The sequence below is a fragment of the Balaenoptera musculus genome, chromosome 3, assembly GCF_009873245.2.
Source record: "Balaenoptera musculus isolate JJ_BM4_2016_0621 chromosome 3, mBalMus1.pri.v3, whole genome shotgun sequence".
NCBI lineage: Eukaryota > Metazoa > Chordata > Mammalia > Artiodactyla > Balaenopteridae > Balaenoptera > Balaenoptera musculus.
In genome coordinates, this window is record NC_045787.1 from 147,324,046 (window position 1) to 147,343,070 (window position 19,025).

Below are 19,025 nucleotides of genomic sequence, written 5' to 3' on the forward strand. Positions count from 1 at the left end.
TGTAAAAAGATTTAAAAGGTAAGGCCTGTATCTCTTATCACCACTTCCTCCAATCTCTGAACCCCTCAAAGGCAGCCACTGTTTTCAGTTAAAAAGCCCTTAATCAATGCATTTAATTAGTTATCTGTGTGCTTATGTAAAATGTATATCTATGAACTAATAAAAACTCTCATATCTCTGTAACTATAGAAAACATGGTGGTTTTTGTGTGTGGAATTTTTTTACGTGAATGATATCACATTGTATGCGTATTATGTGACTTTTTCCCTCAGCTCTGTCTCATAGCCTTTACTGTCTATATATAAATCAACCTTACTCTTTCTAACTTTCCATACATTTCTATGGGATAGATTCAGCCTAGTTTTGACAGCCATTCATCTATGCATAAATATTTGGGTTGATCCCCACTGTTTTTCATTTTGACAAAAAGTGCTGCAATATACACCCTTTTACACAAGCAAGTGATTTGAACAGGTTTTGTCTCTACAGTAGGAACCAAGAAGTAGAATTTCTGGGTCATGGGATATGCACACTTTTTATTTTAACAGATATTGCCAAATTGTAGAGGACATTTTAAATTACTTTAACTAGGGATCTTCTAGAATGCCTTGGATTTGGGCTTAATTATCAGGATGTAGTTCTGAAGTATCCTATCAGGTAGGATGTCACCCGAAGGTCTGTTCATGTATTCATTCACTAGCCTAGCCATTTCTGTCTTCTGAGGACCCAGCATGGCCCCTGATACATAGTGCAGAGTCATTAAATGTTGGTTAGGTCCTCTCCTGTGCACCAGCCACACCCTCAAGGGGCCTCAACCCGACACCCGATTCCTTTCTGCAGCTGCCAACCCCCAGCTCAGCTTTCCAGACAGCTCTCAAATATCCCCTCTTCTTGGAAGCCCTCCCTGGAGCTCAGGCTGAGTAAGGCAGCTTCTCTTCCGTGTCCCCATGGCACCCTTATTTATTGGCTTGTCATGCTTATTGCAATTTGGCATTTAGTCACCTCTCCCCTGTTATGCTGGATAGTCTCAGGATTTCAGTGTGCATGGTATTTAGGAATCACCTGATCAGTGTTTGTGGACCGCTGGCAGCACAGCAAGCATGTGTGCATGGCAGTCTGTTGGCTTTGAAAGAGAGGGGGCCAAGTGTGTGCAGCATTCTTCATATCGAGCTTAACAGAAAAAGGCTGTAAAAAATTAGATGGCAAATATTTGACCCTTGACAGTGATTATGATGTTGATAAAAATGATGAATGATCGGTAAGTAGGGTAAATCACAGACTCTCGCACGCACAAAAATTTAGAACCACATCATTCACCTCCTGGGAAAATGTTTGTAATGCTCGTCACCAATATTTCTCCATGAAATCTAGAAGTTTCTTATGGAATTTATCTTTTAAAATGCATCACGGGGAGTGACAAACAGCAGCCAGAAAGCTGCTCAAATTTTGGAACGTGGCAGCTTATTGTCATCAATCTCTGGGTAGGATTTCAACTCTGAAAAGAAACATATGAAAAAAGACTGAAATAAATATATCAAAATGTTAATAATGGCTTTACCAGTGGAATTAGGTTGATATGTGATGTTCTTTTCTTCTTCTTTTTACTTTTTCTAAAAAACCTTTCGGATTATGTTACCGTGTACATAAATTCATTTTACATCAGAAAAACAGAAATAACCAAAATCATTTCTAGCAATTAATGAAGTTGCTAAGGAAACAATTTTAAATAATCTGTGATGTGTGGACATCTATGACAGAAGATAATTCCAAGGGGACTAACCTGAACTATCAACTCTCAGGTTAGACAGTCACTCATTCAGTATGAATTGGGTACCACAGCCGAGGACTGTGCTAGGGGTGAGGGGATAAAGTGTAAACATCAGGTACACTTCCCACCTTCACGAAGCTCACAGTCTACGGGGAACCACAAACTCAGCACTAATGGGGGTCAGGCAGCAGGGAGAAAGGAGTGAAATCCACCAGCAGGCCCACTCCTCATATTTTGCAGGCCCTGGGAAAAAGTTTAAATGGAAGTCCATCTACCAGATCCCTAAATACTTTTCAAGCTATAAATCGAGTTAACAAATTGAAGTAACTTCTAGTCTCCTACCCTGACAAATGTACCTTTATAATGACCTGGAAGGCCAAGTTCAATGTAGAATTCTCAGACTCCTCAGGGTTCCTTACCTGAAGATGATGGGGAGAACTGGTCCCCAGGCCAAGGGCTTCCCCACCCGGCTCAGCACACCTTCTGCTCTTCTTCTCTTCCCATGCCTGACTCCATCCCCCACAGCAAGGAACTCTGTACAGGTGGATGGACACCAGGGCCTGCACATTCAAGCTTCAGTCCCTTCCCTCCTTCCAGCTTTGTCTTGGCCACCCCTTGGGCATGGGGTATACCCCCTAGCAGTGCTATTCGCCCTTGGGAGAACTCACTGGGAAAGAGGTCTCTGCAGGCTCTGGAAGCAGGCTTGGGTCACGTGGTCAGGGAATTCCAGGGCCCAGCAGCATGGTCTAGAAGAGGCAGTGCAGGCATCCCTTGGTTGCATGGGGTCAAGGGCAGGGGCCCCACTTGCCGGAGTCTTAGGGCAGCACCGTCGCCTTGGGAGTGTTGTAGAGCAAATGCCCCATCTTACAACAACAGCACCTACTCAATGCCAGCCCTAACTTGCCATATGTGGGGAATGGATTCAAATGGCTACATCTTCCACTTGTTTTAAACAGAGAACACAAATCTGGGTTTTCCTATGCAACTGCATAATTTTTACGTTAGCAAGTAATAATAATAATGAAAAAAACACAAAAATCATCCAGCTGGCCAAATTAAAAAATATCTGTGAATCACTGTGACCACTATGAAAGGAAAGAAAATTAAAATTCGATTCACAAGTTGCCTGACCACCATTTAGTTTTGAAAATGATATTCACCAATTCATTAATGTCACTTAAGCCCATAAGTAAATGGTATGTCTCCACTGCTGTATATACGTCTCAATTTCATGCACTTTCTCCTCCCCAGCAGAAATCCAATTTACTTGGTACCTCCTAGTACTGATGTATGTCCCCCATAAGCTATCAGGAAAGGCCTGATTTGGGGATCTGCACATTCTTCTTCCCTGACACTGACTTTCATCATGTTCTCCTCTGGCCTGCCGTAATAACCTGGGAACCTACCTCTCACTGCACTTCCCATGTACCACTGTCATTCGCTCTGTACACGTCTGTCACTTCAAGAATTACCTCCATGTCCCCAGGGCCTACCACAGAGCCTGTCATATGGTAGACACCTAGCACATTTTGTTTGTTCTGGACTGAATTTGTTGGTGGTTGGTTCTCTGTGATGACCCACATCTCCCCAATCACAAATGACTAATAATCATAGGTGACATTTCTTGGACACTTACTATAGGTAGGCACCATCCTAAGAACTTTACATGTATTACCTATATAATCCTCTCAACTAACTGCTCAACAATATTTTATCCCCGTTTTCCAGATGCAGAAACTGTGGCTCAGAGAGACAAAAAGACCTGCCCATGAGTCATTCAGCTGGCAAATGTCAGAGGTGGGACTTGAACCAATCTTGCCTGATTCAAAAGGTACGTATTACTCAACCAGTAAGCCAGGCTTCCCTAAAAGTGCCACCGACGGTTTTTGAGATGTCTTTAGATGGCACAGAAGAACTCTTATTTCTATTACTAGGCATTTGCTTGACTCATTTATTTTAGTGTGGGTTAGGAAAAAATAAATGACAGCATCCATTTATAGCATGGTGTATTGATTTTTCTATTTACATTAGTGATAACAGAATTTTTCTTTCCAACTTATTTAGTTAAGTTCTAAAAAATTGGGTCCATTTACAAATAATGTTGGGTGGATAATAAATAAGATAGGTCATACAACAATAAAGCAAAAATTATGTGTCTGAGATAACAAAAAGAACTAGAATTTGAAAAACACTGCCTCATCAATTGCCATATATGGATTAAAAAGACATACACACACACAATGAAACTAATTTTTAAACTCACTTGCTTAAAAAAACACATCCCAGAGCCTGCCTAAGAGGACTCCAACTAGCCTCTAAACTTCTAAATTTGAAGCGTGTTTCTTCTTCCTCTTTCTATTTTTGGAATTTAAATAGCCAAATGGATTTTTAAAAAAAACAAAAAAACCCCCTGCCTCTAAATAAGAAATGAGCTAGGGGCCTGGAGCTCTCCTCTGCCTCATTTCAACTCCAAGCAAATGGTGAATTACAACACCCCTGGACATAGTGGTTTATAACTACCAAGCTGCCAGGCTTTTAAATAAGAGCAGCACAGAAGTGCGGCCATAATGCTACCTATTTCCCTTGCTAAATTATTTATCCATTTATTATATTTTACATGGGCTGTTGAACCTGAAGGTACTTCTGTGGGGGCCAGGTCATTTCAAGAAACCCATTACTGAGAATTAACTCAGCTATGTTAGAAACTGGCACATCCAATTGTATGTGATATTGCTCGTTAATATTACATAATTACTGCCTCTGCCATTGTTTTCAGGTGGTGGTAACTTTGTGTGTGTGTATGTGTACGTGTGTGTATGTGCACTATTCAACGGCTTCAAGGCAATCCGCTTCATTAACAGGCTGTTTAACATTGAGGGTATATCAATAAAGACTAGCTTTATGCAATCGTGGAACTGCACCTAAGATGACTTGGCCAAATGAAGCTATTACCCTGTACAGTGTGTTTTACACAAGACTGAAAGGGTTTACTAAGTTTATAAAGCCACTTGCCAGGATTTACAGTGACTAATTTGCCAAAAGATCAGCAGTGTGGTAGAAGTTTTATGCTATGCCAATAGAAACTTGATGTACGCTATTAGGAGATTCCCCAAATTTTCCAAGGCTTGTTGTTAAAGTCAACCTACCATTTATTACTTCGACTTCCTTATGACTTGTATATCAAGAGGAAAGAAAACTGATTAATTCACCCTTAATTCAACAAACACTCATTAAAGGCCTACTGTGTGCTGGGCATAGTGCCAGGCTTAGGGGATACACAACAGAAAAGTGCCTGACCCGGAGGAGCAACTCCAGTGGGTGGATCTAAATAGCCAATTACATAAATAGTCAGTTATGTGGCCAAGTGTCTGTGCCAACCTGGGAGAAGATGCCCACCTCTGCTGGGGGGTCAGAGAAGGCAGTGAGGGTGCTTGAGTCCGAGCTCCCCTGGCAAACGAGATAGCTGTTCTTGGCAGACAGACATACACTGAAAGGCCTAAGAAAGTTGTGTGGTGAGCATAGGACACACTTGCTGATTCCTCCAAAGACTTTCCTGCTCCTTCGCTAGCAGAATTCTGATTCTGCTTGTTTCACATTGGGGTCCTTTGGTCTCAGGGAAGGTGGGCCCAGGTCTCGTCTAGATCAAGGCATGTGACCCCACCCTGAGCAAAAAGATATAACAGGAAGTGTGCTTGGAGGGTCCTTGAGGAAGACCTTTCCTCCCTGATCAGAGGAAAGCTCGTGCCCAGAAACTCTCAGCTCTTTGAAGCCCTCTGTGTCTTGCTTCTGAATGTCATGGTGTGATGACTGGGGCTGTGGCAGACATCTTAAGACCCTGAAGGTGAGGCCAAGAACATCTGGAGATTCCAACCCACAGCCCTGTCGTACTTGACCGGCCAGCATCAGCAACTGCTCACCTCTAGACTTCTTGATGTGTGAGAAAAATCACGACTTACTGTTTGTCACTCTTACTCATGCATCCTGTTACTTCCAGCAAATAGCATTCATGACATTGTAAGTTCTTGGAACCTTAAGTTTTTCAGAATGGTCGGAACAGTGCTGTCAGAGAGTGGCAGGAGATGATGCTAAAACGTTAGGCAAGTGCCAGTTCATCAGGTGCATGGGGTACCACATTCAGGAGTCTGGCAGTGCTTTCCAGACAATAGGTCCCTTCCCAGTGGGGTATATGAGATAGTTGTAGGTGGTACACAGACAAGACAGTATATAATCTTGAATCACACAATGAGAAATTTCGCTCCTTTTCCATTCCTTTTCAGGCCTTCTCATTATGTAAGGATGACCTTTCCAGGTTGGGCTAGTGTCTTTAGCACCTCTCTCTAACCTTATTAATCTTCCTTTTTAACAAAGAGAAAGAAAGCCTCAGACTTAGGGCCTGTGATATACTTACAGGATCCAGGAGCAATTCAATACCATAATTTTGTTTTCATTATTTTAAATGTGATAATTACCTTTTGGTTATAGCATTTCAGGTGGCTAATCAAGTTGTCTTGACTGCATATTTATTTGTTTGTTTTTTAAAGATAAACCAGTTTATAAAAAATGTTAAAGGAATGACAATGCAGGAACTACATCTATATGGCAAAAACTGGGATGCTGGAATGAAAATCACTCAAGTTTGAAAAATAGAGTTGAATACATAAGGAAGCCACTTGAAAGTATTTAAGCAATGGAGTAAGGTCTTTAGATTCTCTATTTAAAAAACTTCAGTGAGCAAGTCCAGGAAGGAAATCCAAAAAAGAGGGATATGTATATGTATAGCTGAATAGCTGATTCACTTTGCTGTACAGTAGAAACTAACACAATATGATAAAGCAACTATACCCCAATAAAAATTTAAAAAAATAAAAGTAATAGGGCAATAAAAAAAAAAAAAAAAAAAAGAAAGAAAGGAAAATTCTTGGCTCTACCCCATACCTATTCAATCAGAAATTCTGGTTTAAATAGTCTTCCAGGTGATTCTGATGCTTGCTAAAATTTGAGGACCACCGAGTAGAGGGAAGAGTTTTGAGTCAAGATACCTGGGCAAAATAACTGAGTTATTTTAGACAAGGCCCTTCCCTGGGGCCTTGAGTTGAGTTTCCTCAACTGCAAAATGAGGGCATTGACTTGGCTATTAGACCTCAGGTAGTCATGAAACCTCTCTGGTCTACATGCCCCACCCCCAATATCCACCTCCCTTTGCTTCTTTGATAATAGAATATCCATTTTTAGCTTAATACATGAAGCATGAAATAAAGACTATACTTCCCAACTTCTTTTGCCATTAGGTGTGCCCATATGGCCAAATTCTGGCCAATGAGAAGAGAACGAAAGTGACGTGTATGTCTTCTGAAGTTCCCTCAAAGAACGGTTGTGTCCTTCTTCATCTTTTTCTATTTCCTGTGGTCTGGAATACAGACGTGATAGCTGGAGCTAGATCAACTATCTTAGATCCTAGGTAGAAGTTGAATTCTGAGGAGGGAAAAGCAATGAAATAAAAGGAACCTTGGTTTCTGATGACTTCTTGAAACTACCCCACCAGCGCTATATGGACTCTTGCAAACTTCTTTCATGTGAGAAAGGCACTTTTTTAGGCATCTTTCATTTGGATTTTCTGTGCTTTTGCATTATTATGAGAAAATCTTTAGTACCTTATAACTTTATGAGAAAATACTATGAGAAAACAATCAGAATATCATGGGGGCAGGGTCTGGGAATTTGCGTCTGATGGGCTCCCATGGGGACTGCATGCTAAAGTTTGAGGTTGGATGCTTACGAATCAACTCTTATAATTGTTCTTTAGTTATATATATATATACTCCAAGAATAGGGGAGCAAGAAATTTGGACATAAAAGGAAAGGACCATCTTTAGTGTTTTTTTATATAGATGACTTTCTTTGAAACTTTATTGCTTACGGGTTCCAAAGTGAAACTCCTTTGGCAGTAAAAATTCTGGCTGAAAGGAAATCATTGGACAAACTGGACCAGTGCCTGTGAGTTCAAGGCTATGTTGGGGCTAAAATTTTGGTCTCTGACTCCCAGATCTCTGATCTCTGGACTCTGCAGCTTCCCTGTGAGCTCCAAAAAGCTCTTCTTTTTCCAGCATCGCAGGTGAAGATCCTCTAGTCTAGCCACAGAGTGTGAGATGGCAGCTGTTTGGCAGCCTGGCCATGGTTTTGATACAGGGAAGTGCAGTGTGTCCAATCAAAACAGCCAGGGGTAATCTAGGTCAACAGCCCATCCACATATGTGGCTGGAACCACAAAAGAATCCAAGTCATCCCATGTGATACATGTCACAGTTTGGAAGGTCAACCCTCCATTCCAGCTCACCTAAATCTTTGCCGGGATATGGCGAAATCAAGTGAAGCACGTCTCTGTCCTGGACCTTTCCAGACCTTTTGTTCAGTGACATTGCGTTGGAAGAACTGACTTCACTGCTCCCCACCAAAATGGGTTGTTAACTATGGACTCCATGTTAATGACAACACCTTAAGTGGGAAAGCAGGAAGAAAACAGTATTTAAAATGCAGAGGGCTTGTGCAGGTTATAAACAACAAACAAAAGGAGAAAATGTAACCCAGCAATTAACTGTAAAAAAAACCCAATGGTGCTTTCTAAGTAAATGTGCCTGCTTTCCAACACTGAAACAGGGTGAAGATCAGAGGTGGGTTTAATGAAACCTGCCTTCAGGACGTGGTTCTGTTTCTGTCTGTCTTGCCTTCTGGTAGTGAGCTTTCGGGTAGTTTTGGAAAAGAGGATATTCCAAAAGTAATTCCATCTTTCTCTCTTCCCCTACCTTCACAAGACCTGCTTTTGAATATTAATATTATATTTTTTTCGTTTCAGTAACATATATATTCCTCTACTATATTAGAATTCTTATTAACGCTGCTAAGCAAAATAACTGCTGGGTATTAATCTCTTAGGGGACTGGACCATGTACTTGCCCGGACTTGTCTTCTCACTACAGCTCCCCACCCAAAACAACACCAAGGACACGGTGTCCTTCAGTTCCATTACAGAAAGCTCCTGGGCCACCAAATCTAAAAAGACCAACTGCTTTACATATTTCTCCATGTGATGAGCGTGTGTTCATGTAATTTATGGTAGTACCTGGTGGCTTTGTGTATGAGTGTCATATTTCCATAATGTGCCTCGGTGTCTCATGGAAATGAACCAAAGCAGGGCCACTGCATTGTGCAACAGGGGGATGGGCATTCACATCATAGTCTGTGGTGCCTTATGGAGTTGCACAGTGTACAACCTGGGCAACGTTGGGTGGTGGCCCTGATTGCTAAAGTCATTAGACAGGCCCCTGGGGAGCTTGGGTGTGTGCTGTTGGGAGAAGACAGTGTGCTTCAAGGGCAGTGGTGGAGGACATTAGCTAGCGTGGGGAAGAGTTCACTCTGTGTGATTATGGAGTGAGATTTATATCGCCTGCCAAGCTTTAAGAGAGGCTGATGAAGGAAATATTAGGGCCCTGCTTCCTGGGAGGCTCTGACTTTGGGGTGTGGTTGACCTCAAACCCCAGAGGGGGCTGGGCTGTAGCCAGCAGGGTCCATTCACTAGCCTACAACTTTTCTGAAGGTGTGTCAGCCCTTAATGGACAGGGAGGGAGGGTTTTTAAAAAAATCTTTTTAATTAAAAAAAAATCTGGTAGCACCTTAACATTCAGGGAGAGCTTGCTTTCTCTGCAACCTGAAAGCTTCCCAGTGAGCATGTTTCATGGGAGGCGCTCTCTTCTGCCAGCAAAGTGTTCAAGCCAGCACTCATCTGCAACTGTTGATCTCTTTGGAAATCCTAAATAGAGCTGCTGAATTGTTGTCATGGTTACCTGGGACAGTTTCTGAGGCCAGAATGTTTTCAAGGAGGGCAGCCCTAAGCTGGGTATCCTGGGTTTCTGAGTAGGCAACTGACTCAAGAGAATTGCTTCCTGCTTCCTTCTCCCATGCTCCTAATCCCTAGCCAGGAACCTGACGTCTGCAGAGATCATTTTAGCTTCAGCCCAGCCCAAACCTACTGCCCATGCTTGATTTAGCCTTAAAAGATCAGGCTGACCTAGCAGCACCCTGACTATGGCTCTGGTGTGTCTCCTCCCTCTACAAACCAACATAGGTTCCTGGATTCACTCATGCATGCAGCTTCTAGGCAAAAGACACTTGAGAAGTGCTTCTCTGCGCTTCATATATTAATAAGGAACTGACATTTTTGAAAACCTCTTATGAGCCCAGCACTTCACTTGTATCTCATGTAATTTACCACCTCCTAGCCAGGGAGGAATATCATTCACATTTTATCTATGAGGAACCAGGGGCTTGTAGAGGTGATGCCCAGAGCTCTACAACTAGGAAGTAGCAGATCTGGGATTCAAATTACCTGTTTGGTTCTAAAGATAGCCCTCTTTCCTTCAAATACGGCAGCCATTTTAGTCACTAAGAATTGGCAGCCCCAAAAGACTCTCAACCATCTACTGTGCATTGAAGATTCATTCATTCATTTATTCAGTAAACATGTCCTGAGTCTGCTCTCTGCCAGACCCTCTGATGGCCACTGGGGACACACAGATAAATCAGACACAAGCTCTGCTTGCAAAAAAACTAACTCACTGACAACCAGCAGTGAGTAAATGAGAGGAATCTATAAGATGCTACAAAAAGGAGCAGTCAGGGAAATCATTTTGGAGGAAGTGACACCTAACTGAACCAGCTAAGTCTCAAGGTATGTCCAGTTGTGGGGAATAAACAGCAGAATCAGACCCAATCCCTAACACTTAAGGAACTCAAAGTAGAGTTACAGAGACAAGACTCATGTTCATGACACAACGAAAGACAAAAAAATCATCGATTAAGGTCCCAAACAGGTGTTCTACATGGAAGTATGGGAGGATTGATAAACTCAGGCAGCAGAAGTTGGGGCATTGAGGAAAGGCTAGGGAAATGAAATGGAAGCCACCTTTTTTCATGAGATTCTTCTTAAAAGCCTTTGATCTCTCCCTTTTTTATTCCCTACTCTTGCCATAGTCACTTGTGGCTCTCCTCTGATTTCTTTTCATTTCTCATTTTCTACTAAAGGAAAACACTCACTTATTCAACATCTTTAGAGCGAATGCTGAGAGCAAGGCATTAATCTAGGTCCTGATGGTGGTCATAGTGGTGAGAATGTACAAATATGAACAAGACATGGAGCCCTTGAGCAGCAAATGAATAACCTAAATGATTAAAGTTTGAGAGATGTGGGTCCCAAACCAAATGGCATAAGGAATGAAATTATGCAGATTTGGAAAAGGGACTGTCGTTCAGGAAAGATTTCATTGTAGTTGGTTTGCTCACTCATTTCTTCAGCATTCATTCACTGATGACTCCTATCTACAAGGTTCTCTCCTCAAAGAGCCCACAGTTGACAACAGGTCCAGGAGACATAAGCAACCATTACAATAGAGGGTGATAAAGAAGCATGAGACGTACACTGGGCCATGGATGTTCGCAAGAGGGAACTCGGAAGACAGAGTTGGTAGCTTTTGAACCGATTCCTAAAACTAAATAGGAGTTTACCAGGTGGAGAAGAGAGGAAAGGGAAGGTAAAAAGGCGCTGAGATTATATTTGGAGCACCTCGGTGTGTGGCGGTTGGAGGGAGACGAGGTGTTAAGATATACTGCCCCCAGAGTGGAAAAGCCTTGAACACCAGACTAAAAAGTTTGGTCTTTTTCAAGGAGGTAGTGGGCAATCGCAGAGAGATCTGAGCAGGTGAGGACCCTGACAAGCTTTTCGTTTTGGAAATGTTCCTCTAGTAAGCGGGAAGGGTGCACTAGAGCCGGATGGGGATGAGGGCTCAACCACGGACGTTTACAGCAGCTGTATCTTTGTGCCGGAGACTGCACCAGATGAGAGCCTAAACCAAGCAGGAGGAGTGGGGGTGGAGGAGTGGAAGGTGAAGGCAGAGTCCCGCGTGAGGTCTACATTCAGGACAAGGACATACGCAAATCCAGGCACCGCACAGCTGCCGGGAAAACCCGCCTCCTCTTCCAGATCCCTCTGGGGAGGAGCTCCGGTCAAAGCACGTGATGCCTGGGGAACCACGTTTACTATGGGCAGTCCTCCCGTTCATCAGCGGTTTCAGGGGTTGCCCCACCGATCTCCCACACCTGGACTCTTTACCGCAGTACTAGAGGAATCCGTTCTCTTCCACGCGTCCCGCTATACTCCTCCTGCAGAGCGTGGTTAGGTGAGATAAACAGCGCAGGAGTCCTTTGCCCACACTAAAGATGGCGACCAGTTGCGCTCACTCTGGGTCGGGGGAGCGGGTTCCAGGCGCCAGGCCTCACTGGGCGAGGCGCAGACGGAAGGGGCGTCTCTCGAGATAACTTTTCGACCTTCCTGGGAGGGCGCCTGAGCCGAGGGGCGTGGCCTCATCTGAATTCTGGCATCTGATTGGCCTTTCGGCAGGTGGGCGGGGTGTCTGCCCTAACCCACCCCTCCCTCTTCGAACCGGAAGTGTCTCTCGGTCTTTCCAGCTGGTTGTCATTTCACTCGGCTCGGTCCTGAGGAGAAGGACTCAGCCGCGGCTGCTGAACCCGGGCACCGGGAGGCGGTGGCAGCGGCGGCGGCGGCGGCGGCAGCGGCGACAGCAGAGGAGGAAGGAGGAGAGAAGAAGAGCCAGGCGGAGTCCGCAACTACGACAGCGGGGACTGCGGGACCGGGGTAAAGCGACGGCGGCGGCGACGACGGCCCAGCAACCGTGAGGAGAAACAAAAGCCTTCTAAATTACAGTTTTTAAAAAAATCTGGGGGAAAAAAGAGAGAGAGCGAGCAAAGGGGGGAAGGCCCTTCTCTTTTAGAGTAACTACGCTGGTGGGGTTTTCCTATTTTTCCTCTTTTTTCCCCCCTGCGGAGAATCGAACTGAGAGAACTGAACAAACCGCCCCTGGGTCCCATGAGGGAAAAAAACCCCGGAGCCGCAGAGAGGGGTAGAGGCCGAAACCGCAGGACCTTCCAGGTCGCCCCCTTGGTCCCCGCACCCCGGGGCCGCCAGCTTGTCCTCGTCGAGTCTCGCTAATCCGTCCTGATCGCGACACCCCCAAGAGGGAGAAACGGGTGTTTCCAACCCATTTCATGGGGGAGAGGAGGCCGGGGGGAGCCCCAGGAACAGCGACCGCAGCAAGATCTGCACCCAGAGCTTCAGGAACAGCCCCAGAGGCCAAAACTGCACCCCGTGAAAGATCAGAAACAGGACCAGGAACAGCAGAAACTTCCCTGCAATCATCTTTCCATTAGTCCATGCTGATTTCCTCTCCCGCAACCAGGAATTCGCCTCCCACCCCAAATAACCTAATATAATCTATATATATAAATATATAATATATAATGTTCTTAAATTATTCCTGAATTTTTTTAACCAAGCTGCCAAGAAAAGAACGTATTCTCCCCTTAGCCCTATTCTAATTTTTATGTGAGTGAATCTAAACTGCTGAAGAAGACCATATGTGATTGTTAAATTATATATATATATATTTTTACTTCGCGCAATGCTTATTCTTCTACATCCATAGATGCTTGAGAAGCTGTGTTTTTGTCATTCATGTACGTTTTCCTTTGGAAAAAGAAAGCGCCTATTTTACTAACCAAAGACTTGATTTTTACCCTCTTCGTTTTTATTCCCTCCTAGAATAAGTTGGATTCATGTCAATGTTTTAAGACATTTTTTTTTTTTTTTTAGTTTTTTTCTTTTTTCTTTCAGAGACCAGAATTCCAAATCTGAACTGTTTAGGGTGATAAGCTGCGATCTTTGAGCTAGCTAAAAATAAGACATTTCAAACAAACAACTTAAATTTGGGGTAGAGGATACAAAGGCGTGAGACATCAGGTTGTTGTTTTTTTTTTTATCATAAGATTCTGGGCCTAAAAATAATAAATGGGGGATTACGGGTTTGGAGTGCTAGTGCAAAGCAATACTGGGAATAAATCTGCTTTTCCAGTCAGATTCCATCCACATCTGCAGCCTCCACACCATCACCAAAATGCCACCCCGAGCCCCGCTGCTTTTATAAATAATAACACAGCTGCCAATGGCAGCAGTGCCGGGTCAGCTTGGCTCTTTCCTGCCCCGGCTACCCATAACATTCAGGATGAGATCTTGGGATCAGAAAAGGCAAAAAGTCAGCAACAGGAACAGCAAGACCCTTTAGAAAAGCAGCAGCTCTCCCCCAGTCCAGGTCAGGAAGCTGGAATACTGCCTGAAACTGAGAAGGCAAAATCTGAAGAAAATCAAGGGGACAATTCTTCAGAAAATGGCAACGGGAAGGAGAAAATAAGAATCGAGTCACCAGTGTTGACAGGGTTTGATTATCAAGAAGCCACGGGGCTAGGTACTTCAGCCCAACCCTTGACATCTAGCGCATCGTCTCTTACTGGTTTCAGTAACTGGTCAGCAGCGATAGCGCCTTCTTCCTCTACAATCATCAATGAAGATGCAAGTTTCTTTCACCAGGGAGGGGTCCCGGCTGCTTCGGCTAATAACGGTGCTCTGTTGTTTCAAAATTTTCCCCATCATGTCAGCCCTGGCTTTGGAGGCAGTTTCTCCCCTCAGATCGGGCCTCTCTCACAGCACCACCCTCATCACCCTCATTTCCAGCATCATCACAGCCAGCATCAGCAGCAAAGGAGGTCTCCTGCCAGTCCCCATCCCCCACCTTTCACACATAGAAATGCTGCTTTTAACCAGCTGCCTCATTTGGCGAATAATCTTAACAAGCCCCCCTCTCCATGGAGCAGCTACCAGAGTCCCTCTCCTACACCGTCTTCTTCCTGGAGCCCAGGAGGTGGTGGATATGGTGGCTGGGGAGGTTCCCAAGGCCGAGATCACCGCAGAGGGCTGAATGGAGGAATAACGCCCCTGAACTCCATCTCGCCTTTGAAGAAAAATTTTGCAAGCAATCATATTCAGCTCCAGAAGTACGCTCGCCCCAGCTCTGCCTTTGCTCCTAAATCCTGGATGGAAGATAGCTTGAACAGGGCTGACAACATTTTTCCTTTTCCGGTAAGATTATGTTCCATTAATAGATTAAGATGAAATAAGGAAACAGCAGGGTGTAATATCTATGTAACGAAGAGAGTTTGAATTGTCTGTATTCATATCAGAGCTCTTCTTAGAAAATTACCAGACATTATTTTGGCAGGAGAGGAGTATAATTTGGAACAAAATATTCAGCTTTTTTTTTTTTTTTTTTTTTTTGGTAAATTTCTAATTGTTATCTTCCCTTAGATAATCGTATAAATTAGCATAATTATGAATACCAGGTAGCTAGTGATGTCATGATTATTAACCATAATACCTTTCCAGCCTGCCAAGAGAATCGTGGTTGGTTTTTCCCTACTTATTTAAGTGAGAATAAATAATGTAGATATAAATATATTTCATTGTGGAAACTGATGAGCATTTTCTACCCGTTTGCATAACTATATAACCTCGCAAATTAATTTTTCTCCACTGTAAGGTAGTGATTCACTGAAAACCAGCTATTGAATTATAGTTTTCTCACTGGTTATATTTTAAACCTGAAACCTCTCTGAACCCTGCGGCCTGAACAGTTTGAATTCATCAATTCGGCAATTCCTGTTAAACCTTTTTGCAAATTCTGGCCTGCCTTGTGTCAGTAAGGACTGCTAGAGAAATGATCTAAATATTTTCTTCATCCCCAATTATTTTTGAATACTATGAAACTGTTGATCTCAGAGTGACTCTTTTATGATGCCTTTCACCCATTTGTTTATTTTCCAGTGTTAACACTGGGGGTGTAGATAATTAAACCATTCCTAAAAATAGATCCAGGGAAAGATCACTTGTCTTTCTTGCCACCAGTGTATCCTTATTCTGCAAGAGTCACATTGTTTCATGTTTTTTAATTAATGAGCAGCCAGTCTAGTTGATAGACGTAGGATAAAGGGAATTTCATAGTTAATTGAACATCAGATGCCCCACTAAATTTGTATACTTTGGGGGTATGATCATTTATATGTGTTTAGGAAATTTATATGGGTTATAAGCTAACATTGAGTCAGTCCTTAGAACAAACCCCACAAGATAAGTTCTATTATTATCCCCATTTTAGAGATGAGAAAATTGAGTATCAGCAAGATACAATAACTTGCCCAAGAGCACACAGCTGGTAAGAGTACAAACTCTAGGTTAAAAAGCAAGGATTAAAAAATGCTACATACATGTGTACACATACACATGTGCTATATCTAGAGGGTTATTTTAGAGATCTTTCGGCAAAGGCTCAAACAGATTTCAAAATAAGTGCAATGTCTCCATATATGATGTCAACATAAGTAGAATTATCTGTTTTAATTAATAATTTGCTCAGAGGGAGGGGAAGTTTGCTAAGAGAACCCTGTGTCATTCCAAGGAATTAAATATCCCTTCTCTAAGGATTCAGGTATAATGATTAGGATGTATCTTAAAATATTTGGTGAAATCTAGTTTAAAAAAATTTTTTTAAATAACTTTTTTGCCCAGGTATAAAAAAAGCTGTTGGCTTTTGTTTTTAGAAAGGGTTTCTACTCAAACTGAAGAGAGCAGTTATCATGCTTTAGTGGTCAGGTGAAAGGCTGTTGAAGACATTGGCAATCCCATGAAGTCTATTTTTAAAAAGTTGGTTTTGATATTCCTTTGAACATAAATTTAAGGGAAATTTAATGCAAAGGTAACTTTTATGAATTATTTATATATTCCTAATTGAAAAAATCTAAGACGGCATTCTCAATATTTTAACTGGGTTAAGATTGGCTCAAAATTAAAAATACTTTTCTTTTTTATTTTGCTACTTATAAAGTGACAGAATGAATTTATGTGACCTCATAGTTTGTTTTCCATTCTCAGTTTACTGACTTTTGATAAAGGTTTGCTTTGGGAAAAATAAAAATTTCAGAAAATGAATAAACTATATGTATATGCACATTATTAATATTTTTATGGAGCTAATGGGATGTGTTTAACATGTGAAATTTTTTTAACCAGATGGTTTCTTAGAGAATAAGCTGGTGTATGAAATAATAGTAGACTAAGGTTGATACTAAAAGATACTGTTAGAAACTAACTCTTCCCTTAGAATTGTTGTCTATTAACGCTGAGGATGGAAAATGGATGAGTCAATATACCTGGCTCAAATTTGGTAGGATTAGAAACTAAGTTGTTGATTTCTGTTCACCATCCCCACCATTTTTAGGAGAGTGTGTATATTTCTGTGTGTGAGAGAGTGAAGAGAGAGAAAAAGAGAGGTTGGGAGGTAGGGAGCTGAGAGCAAGCATTGGGTTGAGTTGAAAGTCACAATAAAAATAAGTGATTTGAAAATAATCTTTATGACAAGAAATTCCTAATAGGGTTTTGAAAATATAAGTTAGTAAACTGAGTACCGTGGTGCTTACTTAAATGAATGCAGTTCTCTGTGTGTGTGTGTGTGTGTGTGTGTGTGTTTTAGAGACTTATTCTTTTGAATAATTTTTTGGCAAAAATACTGTTTTGAGTTGATATGAATTACTTGGTTAAATCTGATATGAAAAGATTTGAAGAAACATTTATTTGACTGGGAGCCCAGACACCTAGGTTGTGGGCTTGGCTCTATCAGTGTCATAGCATTTGGGGACCTCAGTTTCTTCATAAAATTGGGGGTGGTGGTGACCTAGGTGATTCCTAAATTCCTTATGATTCTAAAGTAAGCTACTGTGAAATTTAAACTGCTGCAATCACAGTCCATACTTTTTTCTAAACACTGCTATCTTATTTAAATTTATTACCTTAAACACTATTAATTTTAGGAAAGACATTTTATAGATTAGTAATTCAATTTCCCTTGCTTTTAGAAAGAATTCCTTAGTTGTTATAGAGGGATCTTAAAATTTACCACAGAAATTACAGGATAGAATTTACATGGCTATATTATAATATTGGTATTAAATCAAAGTTTAGCATGGAATTATTATATTAAAAGGAAATAATTTACCTGAAATGTAACTAATACTGGGCAGTGTTTATTTTAATTTGAAATGAATCAGAATGGTTTTTACATTTGTTTAATACAGGTTTGGGTACATACAGTGAATTAAAATTCATGATGACATTTTAAATTAATTTTGGGGGCCAATCTTAACCTTCTCTTTTATCCATGTTTATGGAGCAGGAGCAAAGATTCCAAATATGTGAATAATCCTCTAAATAACTGATATGACAGGCATTATATTTTGGGATTTTCTTTGTATTAAAATTTGTTTTTAAGTTATTTTTGCTTAGCTTGAAGTTTTCATTATGTGAATGCAGATAACATGCCTGAAATCCAGTTTTCAGATACAACTAAACTAATATGTATTTAATAATAGCTAACATGCCTATGATAGTCTAAGTGTTTTACATGTATTAACTCATTTAATTCATTCAACAATCCTATGAAGTAGAAATTATTATTATTATTGTTATTATTACTATTCACACATGAGATTTGGCTTTTAACCATTATACTACAGTGTCTTTTCACATAGACATGTTACAGATGGGGGGAGGTAAATGCCTTCTGGAAGCATGTAAGATGAGAGAAAAGTTTTTACAGTGAATCATTGATACCTGATGACCAAAAGCTGATTATAAAGTTTTAAAAGTGGAAACTAATAGAATATATTTATCAACTTTAAAATATTAAACAAATAATATTCAAATCAATATTTTTTTGTTTGATTTTAGTACGTACTATATACTAGGTAGTGAGCTAGGTGCTTTCACATATGTTATCTCACTTCGTGTATAGGATTTCTCAACCCTATGAGGCTTAGTTTTATTGTCTTAATTTCAAAATGAAGAAACAAGGGCCACGTTTATGTGACTAAAGGCATGATTTGACCCTTACATTAAGGGGAGAAAAATCCTACCCATCCTGCCAAACACATCCTGGAATCCTGATGTCCAAACCAAATAATATATTGGGGCACCTGCCAATAATTAATTTGAATATAGCAGTTCTTTGGAGGGGTGCCTAGATCTTCTGTCCTTACAGGAATGTAAAGGAGAATTGTATGCTATATATCCTAGTACTCTCTTATATTCAGCTCAGTTACGCCCCCATCTCCATTAGCTAAGAACCAAGAAGTAGACCAAAAAGGAAAAAAAAAAAAAAAGAAAAGGAAAAGGAAAGGGGGGAGACAAAATCTGTTACAAAGATGATCCTAAAACTTGATTGATAGGGAGACATTTTAGGATTTGGAGCCCATTT

General features: G+C 41.4%; 1 protein-coding gene across 3 annotated transcripts in view; it reads left to right on the top strand.

Moving 5' to 3' along the window:
* Positions 1-12,293: 12,293 nt before the first annotated feature.
* The window catches only part of CPEB4 (cytoplasmic polyadenylation element binding protein 4), a 63,791-nt gene continuing 57,059 nt past the window's right edge, over positions 12,294-19,025 (top strand). For 2 of the 3 annotated variants that reach the window (XM_036847101.1, XM_036847103.1), the window contains exon 1: positions 12,294-14,803. In XM_036847101.1, the coding sequence (XP_036702996.1) occupies positions 13,679-14,803 (1,125 nt within the window). In that variant the 5' untranslated portion in view covers positions 12,294-13,678. The remainder of the gene's footprint in view (positions 14,804-19,025) is intronic. The other variant, XM_036847102.1, reaches the window with a different exon arrangement.